We start from the raw sequence: 19,142 nt of genomic DNA, 5'->3' as shown, positions 1-19,142 counted from the left end.
GGCTCTCCCTCTATCTGTCTATTATATATTTTTCCCCTAAATTGGGGGATAGTCTGTGTTGGTACGTGTGAGATCCACCTTTCCAAGTTTTTGGGGTTCATCTCATACTTCTGAAGATTTGAGGGTGCTGCCTGTTCCATACTCCCCCTACTCCTCATCCAGCGTTTTAGGGGTACAAACAATAGTAATTGGGGCCTAGTGTGGTTGTGTACGTGTGAGATACATACACTTTTTTGGATCATATTTTCTATTCCGCTATTTAATCAAAAACCTTTGGAGATCAGTTAAATTGGGGGATAGTCTGTTTTGGTACGTGTGAGATCCACCTTTCCAAGTTTTTGGGGTTCATCTCATACTTCTGAAGATTTGAGGGTGCTGCCTGTTCCATACTCCCCCTACTCCTCATCCAGCCTTTTAGGGGTACAAACAATAGTAATTGGGGCCTAGTGTGGTTGTGTACGTGTGACATACATACACTTTTTTGGATCATATTTTCTATTCCGCTATTTAATCAAAAACCTTTTGGGATCAGTTAAATTGGGGGATAGTCTGTGTTGGTACGTGTGAGATCCACCTTTCCAAGTTTTTGGGGTTCATCTCATACTTCTGAAGATTTGAGGGTGCTGCCTGTTCCATACTCCCCCTACTCCTCATCCAGCCTTTTAGGGGTACAAACAATAGTAATTGGGGCCTAGTGTGGTTGTGTACGTGTGAGATACATACACTTTTTTGGATTATATTTTCTATTCCGCTATTTAATCAAAAACCTTTGGGGATCAGTTAAATTGGGGGATAGTCTGTGTTGGTACGTGTGAGATCCACCTTTCCAAGTTTTTGGGGTTCATCTCATACTTCTGAAGATTTGAGGGTGCTGCCCAGGACTGGGAGGTGAGTTGAATGCCCAAATATGTCATGGAAGAACTGGGTGCCCAGGAGAAGGGGGGCATGTTTTTGCTGAAAAAAAACTTTTTTGAAAAGGAGCTTTTATTCCACAACACAATGGAGGATAGAAGCAAGAGAAGTGAAACATTGTATCTGCTCAATCATCTCAGATCGGCTAATTCGACACTGAAAATTATTCATAGAAAATATCACTCTTTCCGGGACTGTCCCTTCACTTCCAGGAAATATATATGTAGAAATATTATTGTTCTGTTTTAAGGTTTGATTTTGCACATCAGAATACAGAATTTGCTCTGTTATAGAGATAGTTTGTTATAGAGATCTATAAAAAGTCTATGGAACAAATCTTTTCTGGGCTGAAAACGGAGAAAAATCTCCGAATACAATTCTTTGGATTCCTCATAAAGACATCGCTGACCAATGAAGGCTGATAATGAAACCGCTCACAGTTCTGATTGGCTCAGATCTGAATTAGCCATTTTCAAATCTTCCCGCTTGAATTCTGAAAAACATTACAGACAAATAACCAGTCCCATTATAACACCAAATCCCACACTGAGAACTGAGATAATCAGATGAGATATGTATCCAATAAATATCTGTAACACTTTATTTTCAGGCAGATTAATTGATTAGTACGGAATAAACAGAAATAAAATTGGAAGATTATTGAATAGTGTAAAGCATTTCCATATGATCTCAGAATGCAGAACCCCCCCCCCCCCCCCCTTCCACTGCTACATACAGAACATGATAGTGAGATGACTCCTCTCATAGATCTCTACCTTTCTATATGATGGGAAATAAAGTATTACATGTTTCATTATCAGATCTGTATGTGATCGGGGAACTGACCGATAATTAATGCTTCATCTTTCAGACATGACATGTAGCCGTTACGGATTCCCCCCTACATCCTAAAATAAACAAAAAGTGAAAGGGCTGGTAGAAATCTGTAGTAATCATGACACTGCCAGATAAATATATATACAACGAATCAATAAACACAGTTGTTTCATTTCAGTCTCTTATTTGTAAATAGAAATCGGAAACATTTTAACAATGTGTCTAAGTAAATTAAATTCTCTGCAGATCATTGAATGGATGTGACCCCGCCCCTTCCATCAGTCTTCCATCAGGTCAGTTTTTTCTTATAAGCAAGAATGCAGGCCTTTTTTTTCTCCTCAATATATTTTATTGTGAATAAAAAGGTAATTCAAAATAACAAGAACAGAGAAAAATAAAGCAGTAGTGGGACCGCAAGACTATCTCACTGCAGGAGAAGTGACATTTTATCCAAAACAAGAAATGCATGTAGATGCAGATATGTAGATGTTAGTAAACATGTCAAATGACTTTATTGGACAATTTCCTACTTCTAACTTCTATAAAGGACTGTGTGCTGTCCGAGGTGATATTGTGATCAGATTTGTATGTAGCTGATACTTTGTACATATTTTGTGTCATTTACCTATCAGGCAGCTTATGCCTTTATCTATGGACATCGATCTGCTGTTGATGATGGAAATAGATACCAATAGACAAAGATATAATGTTTAGTTTTTCTTGCTTCTCTCCCCCATTGTGTTGTGGGATAAAAGCTCCGTGATCTTCCCAACGTGTGATTTGAGATAAAGTAACAATGTAAGGCGGGAGATTGTGGAGGATGTTTTATTGTAAGAATGTGTGAGTGCGGCATATAGATGTTTAGGAGATCTGATTGTAGGTTTCCTATTGTGATCCGGGTGAGGGAACAACGTGCTATATATTTATTTATTTATATTTGTTTATATCGTATTTATGTGTGAAGGAAGGATGTGGTCTCCTTACAGGGACTGGCTGTCATTTTCCTCCATCCTTTGATCTCCAGAAGATATTCAACAGCATTAGAGATCATTGAATATTAAATACCAAACAAACATCCCCCATCTGAAAAGGAACACAGATCTCAGATCCCCTTCACACTCCTAGGAAGGAAAAATACATTTTATTATCGGAAGAAAACGCCCAGAACTGTGATTGGTGCAATGTTCGCATTTTATAACTCATATTTCCCGCCGGAATTCTATGGAACGTTCCAATTATCTCAGATAGAATAATCCCACACAAAAATCTCATATCTCTTCCTCCGGGAACATCGATCAACCGTCCTCTGAATTGTCGGGCAGTTTATCTAACCATGAATAATAAATACGTTAGAAATATTAATGTCACATTTCTTCCAGTCTTTTTTCTTTTACTTCACAATACAGAATCCGCCCTGCTAGAAAATGTTTCCTATAGAGATCAAAGAAAAGTCTACTGAACAAGTATTTTCTGGGGAGGGGGGGACGGAGAAAGATCTCAGAATACATTTCTTTGAAATCCTTATAAGAAAGACATTACTGGCTAAAGAAGGAAACGTCCACATCTCTGATTGGCTCAGATTTTATATTGCTCTGTTTTGAATTTGCCGCCTGAATTGTGAAGAACGTTACAGAGAAATAATCAGCTCTATTATACCGCCAAATCCGACACTGAGATCATCAGATGAGACATATATCCGAGAAAATTAACATATACACTTCTGTATATGATCGTGGAACTGGTCGATAATTAGTGTTCTGTCTTTCAGAGATGAAGTAGTTACAGATTTCCTTCATATTAAAACCAGAATAAAAAAGTGAAAGTGTTGGTATAAATATGTAGTAATAATGACACTGCCAGATACATATGTACAATGAATTAATAAAACAAATGTTTCTATTTTATCGGTCCCGTTTTGTAAATAGAAAAATATTGACAATGTTTCTAAGTAAGGGAAATAAATATATATATACATATATCATCATGATATGTCAGAAAAAAATGTACAGTGGATCAATAAAGGAAACGTTGCGCTTCTGATAAATTACACTCGTTTCTATTCAGTAAAACATTTAAAAGCTTCTAAATAAATTAACTTCTCTGCAGTGTAATAAATGACTGAACCCCGCCCCCTTCTCAGCATGTCTCCCATCAGGTCCGCTCAGCCTGTGAAATGTCTGAAGATGTGTGTCTTTGTTTCCTTTTCACAATATTTATCAATTTAAATTATATGAAATTACTATGAACAATTTCATGAAACTGGTTACTTTGTTTCTGGTAATAAAGTGTTAAGTTTCCTGTTCGTGTAATCTCCAGGAATAAATCGAAAATAAATGAGAAGAAGGAATACATGAATCTTCTGGAAATGTATTGCTGTGTATGTAATGCAACATTAATGTATCTGAATATAATATAATGATTAGGAGCCTTATAAATGAATAAGATTATCTTTATTTTGTATGAATGGTGTGACTCCGCCTCTTTCGCAGGAAGGTTTCCATCTGGTCCGCTCAGGCTGTATATAAGGAGGGCGGGCAGACAGCTGATCTCAGTCTGTCTTTGTAGCAGAGAATCATCATGTCTGGGCGCGGTAAAGGAGGAAAGGGTCTGGGGAAAGGAGGCGCTAAGCGCCACAGGAAAGTGCTCCGGGACAACATCCAGGGCATCACCAAACCCGCCATCCGACGTTTGGCCCGCAGAGGGGGTGTCAAGCGCATCTCCGGACTCATCTATGAGGAGACCCGCGGAGTGCTCAAAGTCTTCCTGGAGAATGTCATCCGCGATGCCGTCACCTACACCGAGCACGCCAAGAGGAAGACCGTCACCGCCATGGATGTCGTCTATGCCCTAAAACGCCAGGGCCGCACTCTCTACGGATTCGGAGGCTAAACCCTGACACCCACCGCTTACCCCACTTCACCCCAACAAAGGTCCTTCGCAGGGCCACCCACCTTCTCACACAAAGGGCTGATGATGATTCACAACTCAGAAATGTAATTTCTATATATTTATCGTGTAACAATAAGAACTTCCGCTAATTGTTTCAGTAAGAAATGGAATGGAGCGATGTCTGGCTGCCCATACACTCTGCTAAACATAAAGCAGATTGAACAATAGATGTTAGAACAGGACAATATTATATGTGGAATCTTATTGGGCGGTCAGTAGATCTATAGGAGATTGTACAGTCAGCACTCAGGGTGGTGGAGCCGATTGCTGAGTCAGGAGAATAGATCATAGTTTATCCTGGAACTGAACCTAAAAATTTATATTTCATTATGAAAAGAATGGAGATCACTAATACTGAGATGATTCTAGAAATAGAATTTTTGTGAACATTCCGATTGTAATACAGGAAGAAGAAATCTGTGCATCTGCTATATGTACAAATTGTATATCAGGCAGAGGGGAGATATAGTTCTACACAGATCTGATAATGAAACATGCAATCCTTTATTTCCCATCATATAGAAAGGTAGAGATCTATGAGAGAAGTCCTCATGTTGTGTGTGGGGGAGGGGGATTCTGAGGACTTTAAATAATGTTAAACATTTTCATATGTTCTCTTTTCTTTCATCTTCAGATTCCATTTGTAGTCATTCCTCACTAAGCGGTGAAAATAAAACTATGAAGTGTTGATATTTCTCGGATAAATGTCGGATTTGGCGGTATAATAGGGCTGATTATTTCTCTGTAACGTTCTCCACAATTCAGGCGGGCAAATTTAAAATCTGAGCCAATCAGAGCTGTGGGCGTTCCTTTCATCCGCCAGTAATGGCTGAGGATTCTGTAGTAAAATCAAACCCTAAAACAATGTAACATTTCAATGCTTATAAAACTGCCTGGAAGCAGAGGGTGACCGTTGATGAATTTTCCCCGGAAGGGAGATTTTATGTCAGATCAGCCAATCAGAGAGGATTGTAACTTTCCATGCTATTCCTGCGGGAAATTTGAGCCAATCACAGTTCTGAACGTTTTTTCTTCCTTTACAGGAGAATCCTGACTTGGATGATATTGGAGATCCTTGGGAAGATGTTTTGTTTGGTAATTGCTGATTTGTAGAATCCATTCAGCAGGAATAAAGGATGGGGAATGACGAGGAGTTCCTGGAGGGAGATGAGAACTTTAGAAAGGAGATTCTCCAATAATGAGTGGAAGGCTCTCTTTAGATGTAGGAAATGTTCTCACTACAAGTCCCCGGTATTAGAAGGGTTAATAAGCAAGTTGTTTGCTTTTTAGAGGTATTTGTAAGAATGAAAAACTTTTCCTACTGAGTGATAGATGTGATTTGTTGTAAGACACAGAATGAGGTATGAGGCTCTTTGTATGTAGTTGTGGGTGGCTCTGAGAAGAGCCTTTGTGTTTGGTGAGGAAGAGGAGTTGGGGATTACTTGGTCTTGGCGGCCTTGTGGCTCTCGGTCTTCTTGGGCAGCAGCACGGCCTGGATGTTGGGCAGGACTCCTCCCTGGGCGATGGTGACGCCCCCGAGCAGCTTGTTGAGCTCCTCGTCGTTGCGGACGGCCAGCTGGAGGTGTCGGGGGATGATGCGGGTCTTCTTGTTGTCGCGGGCGGCGTTGCCGGCCAGCTCGAGGATTTCAGCGGTGAGATACTCGAGGACGGCGGCGAGATAGACGGGAGCTCCGGCCCCGACCCGCTCGGCATAGTTACCCTTCCTGAGCAGGCGGTGAACACGACCGACTGGGAACTGCAGACCAGCCCGGGATGATCGGGTCTTGGCCTTAGCCCGAACCTTTCCTCCTTGTTTACCGCGGCCAGACATGTCTCTGTGATATTGGAGTTCTCAAAGAGTTGTGAATGGCTGCAGCCGCTCCCTTTCCTGTTATACTCTGAATTATATGACGTCTCGCCCTGTGATTGGCCACGTTTGAAGCCAGCCAATAACCTCTAGGTTTGTATCTAGACCAATCGGTAAAAGAGGTAGGAAAGCATGACGTCACATGGCTGAGTCCTCCAATAGAAGAGTGAGGAGGGAGGAGGCTCATTTGCATAGGACCGCCTATATAAGCAGCACATGAGGGCGGCGCCAGTACACTTTCTCTTTTCAGAGCGGAGAAAACATTCTTATCCTTTATCATGCCTGAACCAGCCAAGTCCGCCCCGGCGCCCAAGAAGGGCTCCAAGAAAGCCGTGACCAAGAGCCAGAAGAAGGACGGCAAGAAGCGGAGGAAGAGCAGGAAGGAGAGTTATGCCATCTACGTCTACAAGGTGCTCAAGCAGGTCCACCCCGACACCGGCATCTCCTCCAAGGCCATGAGCATCATGTACTCCTTCGTCAATGACATCTTCGAGCGCATCGCCGGCGAAGCTTCCCGCCTGGCTCATTACAACAAGCGCTCCACCATCACCTCCCGGGAGATACAGACCGCCGTCCGCCTCCTCCTGCCCGGAGAGCTGGCCAAGCACGCCGTCTCCGAGGGCACCAAGGCTGTCACCAAGTACACCAGCGCCAAGTAATACCCCTCCCCCACCCATCACCCCAACAATACACAAAGGCTCTTCTAAGAGCCACCCACAGACATCACAGCAGAGCTCTACTCCGATCTTTGTGTTTTGTCATTTAGGAAGTTAATTAATTTTTAGAAAATAGAAAACTTTTCTCTTTAAATTATCTTTAGATAAGTACTGTAGATCGCCTAGACTGGGAGGGGAGTGGATCGAACCTTCCTTCTATTCCCATCCTGATTCTAGATTTATTGCGGAGATCTATCTCCACTTTCTGCCTCTATACATTCCCTATTCATCGCCTCGTAATGCACACACACCCGACTGTTCTACCAGGAATCACCACAAGGCGGCAGAGCTGAATAAACATGTATATGCCGAACTCACACATTCTTACAATAAAACATCCTCCGCCTTACATTGTTACTTTATCTCAAATCACACGTTGGGAAGATCGCGGAGCTTTTATCCCACAACACAATGGGGGAGAGAAACAAGAAAAATGAAACATTTATCTATTCAATCAGCCCAGCCAAATCTTTGTCTATTTGTATATATTTCCATCACCAACAGCAAATCGATGTCCATAGATAAAGCCATAAGCTGCCTGATAGGTAAATGACACAAAATATGTACAAAGTATCAGCTACACAAAAATCTGATCACAATATCACCTCGGATAGCACACAGTCCTTTATAGAAGAAGACAATTCTCCAATGAAGTCATTGGACAGCCTGCCATTACAAGGAGGGGGAGGGGACTTCCCCACATTCTGCGCAAAATTCTAATAAATTACAGCATATAAAACAGCCAAACGTGGCGTTTTGAATGTTTCCAAGCGCAGAGGAGGGGTTTGGGGTCTTTTAGACCCCCAGATCCCTCCACAAGAGTACCTGTAAAAAAAATAATAATAAAACATATATGTATATATATATATTATTTTTTTTTTTATTTTAATGTACGAAAATATCGGTTGATATTTACCGATATGCGATGACCAAACTATCGGTATCGGCAATAAAAAAAAAAAAAAAAAAAAAAAAAAAAAAACTATAACGGTCGATCACTAGTTTTAAGAACAAAATGTAACAACAGGTATAATTTTTAAAACATTTTGTGTAGTTTGGTGCCTAAAAAGTCCATAAGAGTTCACTGATCAATTTACTATTATATTTGGGATGTGGCACCTTTTTATGCTCGCATTCACAGCACCACCCTGTGAGGAGGCCTTTATTCCCTAGCTCCTTTATTACTAACACTTTAAGTTTTTAATCTGCTAATGATGATTCATCTATAAATGTGTAGATATTAGTAATTGTGTTAAACATGTGGAATGACGTAGGAACATTTTTCTATTTCTAACTTTTATAAAGGACTGTGTGCTGTCTGAGGTGATATTGTGATCAGATTTGTATGTAGCTGATACTTTGTACATATTTTGTGTCATTTACCTATCAGGCAGCTTATGGCTTTATCTATGGACATCGATCTGCTGTTGGTGATGGAAATAGATACAAATAGACAAAGATTTGGCTGGGCTGATTGAATAGATACAATGTATCGTTTCTCTTGCTTCTCTCCTCCATTGTGTTGTGGGATAAAAGCTCCGCGATCTTCCATACGTGTGATTTGAGATAAAGTAACAATGTAAGGCGGGAGATTGTGGAGGATGTTTTATTGTAAGAATGTGTGAGTGCGGCATATAGATGTTTAGGAGATCTGATTGTAGATTTCCTCACCTAAGATTGTGACCCGGCTGAGGGAACAACGTGCTATATATTTATTTAGTTATTATATTTGTTTATATCGTATTTAATGCGAAGGAAGGATGTGATCTCCTTACAGGGACTGGCTGACATTTCCCTCCATCCTTTCATCTCCAGAAGATATTCAGCAGAATTAGAGACAGAGAACTGTGATTGGTGAAATTTTCACATTATATAATTCAAATTTCCCGCCGTAATTCTATGGAACGTTGCAATTATCTCAAATAGAATAATCCGACACTAAAATCTGACATCTCTTCCTTCGGGAACATCGATCAACCGTCCTCTGAATTGTCGGGCAGTTTATCTAACCAAGAATAATAAATACGTTAGAAATATAAATGTTCATTTCTTCCAGTCTTTTCTTTTACTTCACAATCCAGAATTCGCCCTGCTAGAGAAGGTTTCCTATAGAAATTAATGAAAAGTCTACTGAACAAGTATTTTTTTTGGGGGGGGGGGGGGAAACGATTAAAGATTTCAGAATGCATTTCTTTAAAATCCTTATAAGAAAGACATTATTGACTGAAGAAGGAAACGCCCACAGCTGTGATTGGCTCAGATTTCAAATTGCTCCTTTTTAAATTTGCCGCCTGAATTGTAAAGAACGTTACAGAGAAATAATCAGCCCTATTATACCGCCAAATCCGACACTGAAACCTGAGATCATCAGATGAGACATTTAACCGAGAAATCTCATCAATTCTTTATTATCAAGAAGATGAATAGAAATGGAATGTGAAGATGATTGAATAATGTAAAACATTTCCATATCTTCTCTTTTATTCCAAGTCCTCAGAATGCAGAATCCCCTCCCCCATTGCTACATACAGAACATGATAGTGAGATGACTTTTCTCATAGAACTCTACCTTTCTATATGATGGGATAGGAAGTATTACACGTTTCATAGAAACCTTCATTAGAGATTTTACCTGAAAATCAAATCTAAACTCTGACACCTTACTGATCACTAAGAAAAAAACGACTTTATAAAATATCATATGAAATATCATATGTGGCTCTGTTAGGAGGAGGTGGGTGTATGTAGGTAGGTGTAGCTCTGATAGGAGGAGATGGGTGTATGTAGGTAGGTGTAGCTCTGATAGGAGGAGATGGGTGTATGTAGGTAGGTGTAGCTCTGATAGGAGGAGATGGGTGTAGGTAGGTGTAGCTCTGATAGGAGGAGATGGGTGTAGGTAGGTGTAGCTGTTAGGAGGTGGGGTGTAGGCAGGTATGTGTAGCTCTGTTAGGAGGAGGTGGGTGGCTCTGAGAAGAGCCTTTGGGGGGTGTAGATGGAGATCTCCGGCTGCTGGGATTTATTTCTTCTTCGGAGCGGCCTTCTTGGGCTTGGCTGCTGTCTTGGCTTTGGCCGCCTTCTTAGCCGGACTCTTGGCGGCTTTTTTCGGTTTGGCTGCAGCTTTGGGCTTCTTGGGGCTCTTTGTCGCCTTCTTGGCAGCTGCAGCCTTTGCCGGTTTTTTGGGGCTCTTGGCCGCTTTGCTGGCCGCCTTCTTCTTAGGGGACTTCGCCGGCTTCTTGGGTGATTTGGCCGCCGGTTTCTTGGGGGACTTGGCCGGCTTCTTAGCAGCAGCCAATGGCTTCTTGGCGGTTTTCTTGGCCTTGTCGCCCTCTTGCTGCTTCTTGTTGATCTTGAAGGATCCGGAGGCTCCATGTCCTTTCACCTGGACGAGGTTCCCCTTGGTCACCAGCGCCCTGACGGCGATCTTCAGACGGCTGTTGTTCTTCTCTACATCGTATCCTCCGGCGGCCAGGAGCTTCTTGAGGGCGGCCAGGGAGACCCCGCTGCGCTCCTTGGAAGCGGCCACGGCTGTGACGATGAGATCGGACACGCTGGGACCGGACGGCTTCTTGCTGCCTTTCTTCCCTCCTCCGGCTGTCGCCTTCTTAGTCGCCTTCTTCTTGGCGGCGGGCTCCGCTGGAGGAGCGGCGGCTGGGGCGCTCTCAGTCTCCGTCATGATTCTCAGGGAGTTTTTAAAACAGATAATAGAAACATCATTCTGGGATGGCGCTCTGCCTTATATACAGACGTTCTGCGCCGCTATTGGTTGATATAGAATTTGTCTTCTGCGCTGCTATTGGTTACACCTTAAACACGCCCACTAATTCTTATTTCAGTGTTGGAGAATCTTCTCTCTCTTCTTGTGTTTCCCCGTCAGAGAGATAAACGATTTTAATATGAAATGGAAGGATGGCCGATCTTTATCGGGGACCCGATCTGCTCACTGGACTGTCACTTATCGATCTCTCACTTACCGCTCTCATCATCTGCTCAGGAGGCTGAACACAGAGGCTGCAAACACCTCCAACCTCCTGAGTGTGTGTCTCATTCTTCCTTCTACCTGCTTTTCTACACACATTCCTATCAGAAATCAATCTTCTCACATCTCCAACTACAATCATCTCCACATGACTTGAGTGAAGAGAGAAGATCAGGAAACATTTCCCTCCAACACACAAATCTGCTCGTCTATAGCTGAGTAGAAGGAGCCTGGAACAAAAACATCAGCCGGGGACATCAGATCCCTGTGTGATGTGATGGGAGAGATTGTTAGAGATTTCGAAGGTGTCAGTACATTAAACATTACATGTTCTCATCATCTTTGTATCATTTTCTGCTCATCATTACAAATATATTGTCACTGGATATTCTGAGTAACTTTATTAGCACATATTACTACACAGTTATATAGACTACTCAGGTAGAATGTTTCCTTGTATCTAGAATCAGAGGTAAAATCTACACATTCCTTCACACGGGGCAAAAAGAGGATGTAAGTAAGGCAGAGGTTGGTGTTAATCGTCTTTATTATTATTATTATTATTATTATTAATAATCATTTTTTATTTATTTTTCCATTTTATTTCAATATATAAAATAAGGGAGGGTTATAATAAACCCCATGAAAAATGTATTTTTACCATCTTTGGTCCCATAGCTAAACGGGGAGTGAGAAGAAATCCTTGCAAAGTGAGGGGATCCCTGATTCACACCAGAACTAGTGTCCAGTGTGAAAGAATTCCACTCTACTACTGTTCCGGTGATAACCCAACATTTGAGATTTTCTTTTACTTTCAAGCTCAGTGAAAATGGTAAACAGGACAGATAGAGAGGGTAAATACCCCCCTCAATGGGGACACAAGCAGAATTAAAAACCTGTCCGGGGGTCCTATCCCTTTCCACTCCAACTAAAATAAAGAAAAAAGTATGTGTCTTAAGTGATCTTTTTTTTTTTTTTTTTTTTTTTTTAATTATTATTATTACTTTAATTTTGTATTTGATTTTTTTTTTTTTTAAAAAGATGTAAAGGAAACAAAAAATGAAATGAGAAGATACATTCTCAAAGTATAGCATGTATACAAATTGGATTGCTCAGAGAGCAAACAAATATACAATTCAAGAAGTACGGGCATGTAAGCTATTGGTCTGTATATATAAGGTCATGTGGCTATGAATATTTGGGTTGTATCATACCGCAAGTATTTTATTTGCTCTTTCTATTTCAAGAACAAAATGCAATAAAATGTATCATTTGTAAGACATTTTGTGTAGTTTGGTGCCTAAACAGGCCATAAGAGTTCACTGATCAATTTTGCTATTCAATTTGGGATGTGGCACCTTTTTATGCTCGCATTTACAGTACCACCCTACGAGGATGCCTTTATTCCTTAGCTCCTTTATTACTAACACTTTACGTTTTTAATCTGCTAATGTTGATTCATCTATAAATGTGTATATATTAGTAAAGGTGCTCCTTCTGGACGATAGGAAGATTCAGATGCATTATCCCGCTAAACTCGACATTGTAGAAGTTCTATTCATAGATCTGCTCATCTTCTTCAAAATCACATCACTTGTGTCGCTTTTCAGGTTCCAAATATTTCTTCCAAACCGGTTAAATTCTCGATGATTACTGACACAAGTCTGGCGCCAAGTAATCCGAATCAATTATTTTCTATTTCCAAATCCAACAGATCTTCCCAGAGCCTAAGAAGGAGCCGGACATACATGTTTAGGAGATCTGATCGTATATTTATACACCTAAGATTGTGATCCGGGTGGGGGGACAATGTGCTATAATGACACCTGTCTGTTCAAATTAGAATATATATATATATAGCATCTAATTGTTTATATCGTATAAGGAACGATGTGATCTCCTTATAGGGGTTAGTTTTCATTTTCCGTCATCCTTTAATTCTGCTGAATATCCTCTGGAGATCAGAGATCTTTCAGTATTAAATACCAAACAAACATCCCTCATCTGAAAAGCAACAAAAAATTCAGATCCTCCTTTACACTGCTTGGACGAAAAATACATTTTATTATCAGAAGAAAACGCCCAGAACTGTGATTGGTGCAATTTTAACATTCTAAAATTTAGATTTCCCGCCGGAATTTTATGGAACGTTCCAATTATCTCACAAAGAATAATCAGACACTAAAATCTGATATCTCTTCCTCCGGGAACATCGATCATCCGTCCTCTGAATTGTCGGACAGTTTATCTAACCAAGAATAATAAATACGTTAGAAATATAAATGTCACATTTCTTCCAAGCTTTTCTTTTACTTTACAATACAGACTCCGCCCTGCTAGAGAATGTTTCCTATAGAGATCAAAGAAAAGTCTACTGAACAAGTATTTTCTAGGGGGGAAACGGAGAAAGATCTCAGAATAGATTTCTATGAAATCCTCATAAGAAAGACATAACTGGCTTAAGAGGGAAACGCCCACAGCTCTGATTGGCCCAGATTTCACATAGCTCCTTTTTTAAATTTGCCGCCTGAATTGTAAAGAACGTTACAGAGAAATAATCAGCCCTATTATACCGCCAAATCCGACACTGAGACCTGAGATCATCAGATGAGACATTTATCCGAGAAATCTTATCAATGCTTTATTATCAAGAAGATGAATAGAAATGGAATGTGAAGATGATTGAATAATGTAAAACATTTCCATATGTTCTCTTTTATTCCAAGTCCTCAGAATGCAGAATCCAACCCCCCCCCCCCCACACACACACACACACTGCTACACAGAGAACATGATAGTGAGATGACTTCTCTCATAGATCTCTACCTTTCTATATGATGGGATAAGAAGTATTACACGTTTCGTCATCACATCTGTATATGATCGTGGAACTGGCCGATAATTAATGTTCCCTTTTTCAGAGATGTAACAGTTACAGATTTTCCCCATATTAAAACTAGAATAAAAAAGTGAAAGTGCTGGTAGAGATATGTAGCAATGATTACACTGCCAGATACATATGTACAATGAAACAAATGTTTCATGTCTGATCGGCTCCCTCTTTGTAACTTTAAAATCAGCAAACTGTTAACAATGTTTCCAACTAGTAAATGAAGAAAGAAAAAAACTTATATAAATATATCAAATTATGACATGTCAGAAAAAAATGTACAATGAATCAATAAAGAAAATATCTCGCTTCTGATAAATTACATCCGTTTCCATTCATGAAAATATTCTAAATAAATGCAATTATCTGCAGTGTAATAAATGACTGACAGCGCCCCCTTCTCAGCATGTCTCCCATCAGGTCCGCCCAGCCTTACACCCAGGAAGGTGAGATGTCGGGAAAACGTGTCATTGTTTCCTTTTCAAAACAATATTTTATAAATATTAAATTACTTTGAACAATTAAAACTGGTGATTGTGTTTCTGTTATGAAGTGTTAAAGATTCCCTTTCTCTGTGTAATCTCCAGCTATAAATAGAAATACATGATAAGAAGGAATAAATGCATCTTCCGGAAATGTATTGCTGTTGCATTAATGTATCGGAATATAATATAATAATTAGGTGCCTTATAAATGAATTAAATTGTCTTATTTTTGTATGAACGGTGTGACTCCGCCTCTTTCCCAGGAAGGTTTCCATCTGGTCCGCTCAGGCTGTATATAAGGAGGGCGGGCAGACAGCTGAGCTCAGTCTGTCTTTGTAGCAGAGAATCATCATGTCTGGTCGCGGTAAAGGAGGGAAGGGTCTGGGGAAAGGAGGCGCCAAGCGGCACAGGAAGGTGCTCCGGGACAACATCCAGGGCATCACCAAACCCGCCATCCGACGTTTGGCCCGCAGAGGGGGTGTCAAGCGCATCTCCGGACTCATCTATGAGGAGACCCGCGGAGTGCTGAAGGTTTTCCTGGAGAACAGGGCCGGTACAAGGGGTGGGCGGCAGGGTCGGCTGCCCTGGGCGTCGTTAGCATGGGAGGTGGAGGGGGCGCTGCCAAGAGTGTTTCTGTGGCTATTAGTTGAGAGGAGAGAGCGGGATGTACTCTCTCTCTCTCTTCTCGCCAGGCTTCACACTGACTCCTATCACTGTAGCGGTCGTCAGATCGGGACTTCGGCTTTTCCTTCTCATCTTCATATGTCAGAGCGGAGGAGGAGCCTAGGAGAAGACATTTCCTAAACCTTTGCACGGACAGCTGGGCTAGCGGAGAGATGCGGCTTCAGAAGGGGAAGAAGATTGCGGCTCAGGAATGACACTGGATGTCAGATCGGGACTATACAGAGTTTGTTACCCGCCCCCTTTCCACATTTTTTGCTGGGAGGAGAGGGGATAACAAACTCTGTATAGTCCCGATCTGACATCCAGTGTCATTCCTGAGCCGCAATCTTCTCCCCTTCTGCAGCCGCATCTCTCCGTGCAAAGCTTGAGGAATTGTCTTCTCCTAGGCTCCTCCTCCGCTCTGACATATGAAGATGAGAAGGAGCCAGTCAGAAGAGGAGGATCACAGATTGATGTGCCGCGCTGTATCTGAGGTCTGGAGGAAAGGGTGAACTGTCTGCACCGGGGGCACAAATCTTATCCTGTCACCTCTCAAATTCCACCATCTCAGCACAATCCCCCCCCCCCCCTCTCCCATATCGATCCCACCATGAAGTAATCATCTCCTCCCCACCCCTCCTAGTACAAATTCTCTTATTCCCCCCCCCCCCCAGGACAATCCCCCCAAAAGTATTTGTACTAGGAGGGGTGGGGAGAAGATGATTACTTCTAGGTGGGATCGATATGGGGGGGGGGGGGCAGGGGAGGGCTGGCAGCCTTAGGCCTGGGGGGCAAGTCCAGTCAAGTGGCCTATTGAACCATGGAATCAGCTCACCATCCATGCCCACCTGGTTTGGACTGACAGCTGTATACAGTGTCTGGCCCCTACATTAATCCAGCCCCGAGTGTGGCCTTTTTACTAGTTTTTACCACTTTTCAGAGTGGCCCGGGGGGCAATTGCCACCCTGCCCCCCTTGCCAGTCCTCCCCTGGGGGGGGGGGGGGAATGTGCTGGGATGGGGAATTTGAGAGATGACAAGATAAGATTTCTTCTAGCAGGGAAATTGGGGGGAGGGTGCTGGGGGGGTGAGGATTTGTGCCAGGAGGGGGGACTTGGGGATTGTCTTTGAAGAGATTATTGGGATGGGGTGGGGGGATTTGTGCCAGAACAGGAAGTCTTGGGGCTGTTAAAAAGGGGTATTTGGGGGGGGGGGGGTTGTGCCAGTAGGAATGATGGGGGGATTTGTGCTAGGGGGAAATTAAGACTTGTTCTAGAAGGGGAACATTTGGGGGGTACTAGGAGGGTGATTTAGGGAGATGGGGGGGGGGGGAGGATTTGTGCCAGGAGGGGGGGACTTATGCGGTGGGGTTGGGGGAAGAGGATTTGTGCCAGGAGGGGGGATATGTGCTGGGTAGATGGGGGAAGAGGGTTTGTGCTAGGAGGGGGGATTTGTGCTGCTGGGATGGGGGGGGGGGAGAGGATTTGTGCCAGGAGGGGGGATTTTTGCTGTGTGGATGGAGGGAAGAGAATTTGTGCCAGGAGGGATATTTGTGCTGTGGGAAGGGGGGGGGGCAGAGGATTTGTGCCAGGAGGGGGTATTTTTTGCTGTGGGGATGGAGGGAAGAGGATTTGTGCCAGGAGGGGGGATTTGTGCTGGGGGGATGGGGGGGATTTGGGCTAAGAGGGTATTTGGGGGGTTTGGCTAGAAGAGGTGATGGGGTATTTGTGCCAGGATGGGGAGTTTTTGGGCTGTTAGAAATGGGAAAGGGGGGGATTTATGCTAGTAGGGATGATTGGGGGTATTTGTGCTAGAGGGGAAATTTGGGGGTAGGATTTGTGCTAGGAGGGGGAATTTGGTGGGATGTGCTAGGAGGAGGAATTTGGGGGGTTTGTGCTGGGGGGATGGGGGAAGAGGATTTGTGCTAAGAGGGGGGATTTGTGCTAGGATGGGGGATTTGGTGGGATGGGCTAGGAGGAGGAATTTGGGGGGTTTGTGCTGGGGGGATGGGGAAGAGGATTTGTGCTAGGAGGGGGGATTCGTGCAAGAAGGGAAAACATTTTTTTTGGAGGGGGGGGGGGGATTTGGGGGAGAGGATTTGTGCTAGTAGGAAAATTGATGGGTATTTGTGTTAGGAGGGGACATTTGGGGGAGGAGAAGATTTGTGCTGGGAGGGGGGATTTGGAGAGGGGAGAATTTGTGTTTGGAGGGGAAATTTGAGGGGTGAGAATGTGCGCTAACAGAGCTTTTTTGAGTAGTGATAGTTGTGCTAGCAGGGAACATTTGGGAAGAGAGAGGCTTTGAGCTTAGAGAGGATGGGGGGAAAGATTTGTGCAGGGAGGGGGATTTCAGCAGGGAGAGATGTGTACTGGGAGGAGGGAGGATATTTGTTTGTGGAAATATTTGGCTTGGAAAGGGAATATCTTCTTAGGGCTAAGTGTGCCAATTAGTGCTCAATTCTCTTTTTTATATTGCTAAAACATTATGTTCCTACATCTTGGGGGGGCGCAGTTTGGTGTCTTCGCCCTGGGCGCTGGATGGCCTTGTCCCAGCTCTGCTGGAGAATGTCATCCGCGATGCCGTCACCTACACCGAGCACGCCAAGAGGAAGACCGTCACCGCCATGGATGTCGTCTATGCTCTCAAACGCCAGGGGCGCACTCTCTACGGATTCGGAGGTTAAAAAACCCCACCGCTTACCCACTTCATCACAACAAAGGTCCTTTTCAGGGCCACCCACCTTCTCACACAAAGGGCTGATCATTCACAACTCCCAACACTCATTTCTACACATTTATTGTGTAACCATAGGAACTGCCGCTCATTCTTTTCACTAAGAAATGGAGTGCTGGGATGTCTAGCTGCCCATACACTCTGCGATCTGATTGTTCGATCTGTTTTACGTTTACCAAAGCTATGGAAGAACAGAACAATATTACAAATTACATTGGTTGGGCAGTTGATGTATTGTTATAGTTGATTTTAGAGTCCGCACTCCAGGTGTTGGAGCCGATTTTCCGAGCTGGGTGAGGAGAATATATCGTTTATGTTGGAACTGAACCTAATCTTTAATTATGGTTAGATAAACTGCCCGACAATTCAGAGGACGGATGATCGATGTTCCCGGAGGAAAAGATATCAGATTTTAGTGTCGGATTATTCTATCTGAGATAATTGGAACGTTCCATAGAATTCCGGCGGGAAATTTAAATTATAAAATGTGAAAATTGCACCAATCACAGTTCTGGGCGGTTTCTTCCCATAATAAAATGTATTTTTCTTCCAAGGAGTGTGAAGGGGGATCTGAGATCTGTGTTCCTTTTCAGATGGGGGATGTTTGTTTGGTATTTAATATTCAATGATCTCTGATCTCCAGAAAATATTCAGCAGAATTAAAGGATGGAGGGGTTTGGGAATAGAAAATAATTGATTGAATATTTGGAACCTGAAAAGCGACACAAGTGATGTGATTTGGAGGAAGATGAGCGAATCTATGAATAGAACTTCTACAATGTCGAGTTTAGCGGGATAATGCGGCTGAATCTTCCTATTGGCCAGTCGAATAACGGCGGGAGATTTAAAAGAAGCAACTCTGATCCATCATAGGCGTGGTCTATTAATAGCCAAGAGAGTAAATAATGTCCTGAACTATGAATTATAATGTGATGTGACGTAGGAGGGATGGATTTGAATGGAGGAGTTTAGCGGTGAGTAGACGATCAGCATAGATAGATTGGAAGTAAAAGAGATGAGAGAATGAAGTTATGTGATCACATTTCCCCTCATTACTACTCACCTGTATTACAAGTCTGAGTGTGATAAGAAGACAAAGTGTTTGCCTGTAGAGTG

At 42.6% G+C, this 19,142-nt stretch overlaps 3 protein-coding genes across 3 annotated transcripts; 1 reads left to right on the top strand and 2 right to left on the bottom strand.

Moving 5' to 3' along the window:
* Positions 1–4,326: 4,326 nt before the first annotated feature.
* On the top strand, positions 4,327–4,638 carry LOC309543636 (histone H4; the record flags this gene model as incomplete). Its single annotated transcript, XM_082276090.1, has 1 exon — positions 4,327–4,638. The coding sequence occupies one exon, from the start codon at positions 4,327–4,329 to the stop codon at positions 4,636–4,638; it is 312 nt and encodes a 103-aa protein (XP_082132216.1).
* Positions 4,639–6,135: 1,497 nt separating this feature from the next.
* LOC309543629 (histone H2A type 1-like) lies at positions 6,136–6,529 on the bottom strand (the record flags this gene model as incomplete). The annotated part of the gene is made up of 1 exon (XM_082276085.1): positions 6,136–6,529. One exon carries the CDS (start codon positions 6,527–6,529, stop codon positions 6,137–6,139), a length of 393 nt encoding a protein of 130 aa, XP_082132211.1. The 3' UTR covers position 6,136.
* A 3,768-nt stretch (positions 6,530–10,297) lies between these two features.
* LOC309543621 (uncharacterized protein) lies at positions 10,298–10,954 on the bottom strand (the record flags this gene model as incomplete). Its single annotated transcript, XM_082276078.1, has 1 exon — positions 10,298–10,954. One exon carries the CDS (start codon positions 10,952–10,954, stop codon positions 10,298–10,300), a length of 657 nt encoding a protein of 218 aa, XP_082132204.1.
* Positions 10,955–19,142: the final 8,188 nt, after the last annotated feature.

The sequence above is a fragment of the Pelophylax lessonae genome (genome assembly GCF_965119305.1).
Source record: "Pelophylax lessonae genome assembly, contig: HAP1_SCAFFOLD_270, whole genome shotgun sequence".
Lineage (NCBI taxonomy): Eukaryota > Metazoa > Chordata > Amphibia > Anura > Ranidae > Pelophylax > Pelophylax lessonae.
The sequence above is the reverse complement of the archived record's forward strand: the minus strand, read 5'-3'. Positions and strand labels throughout refer to the sequence as shown.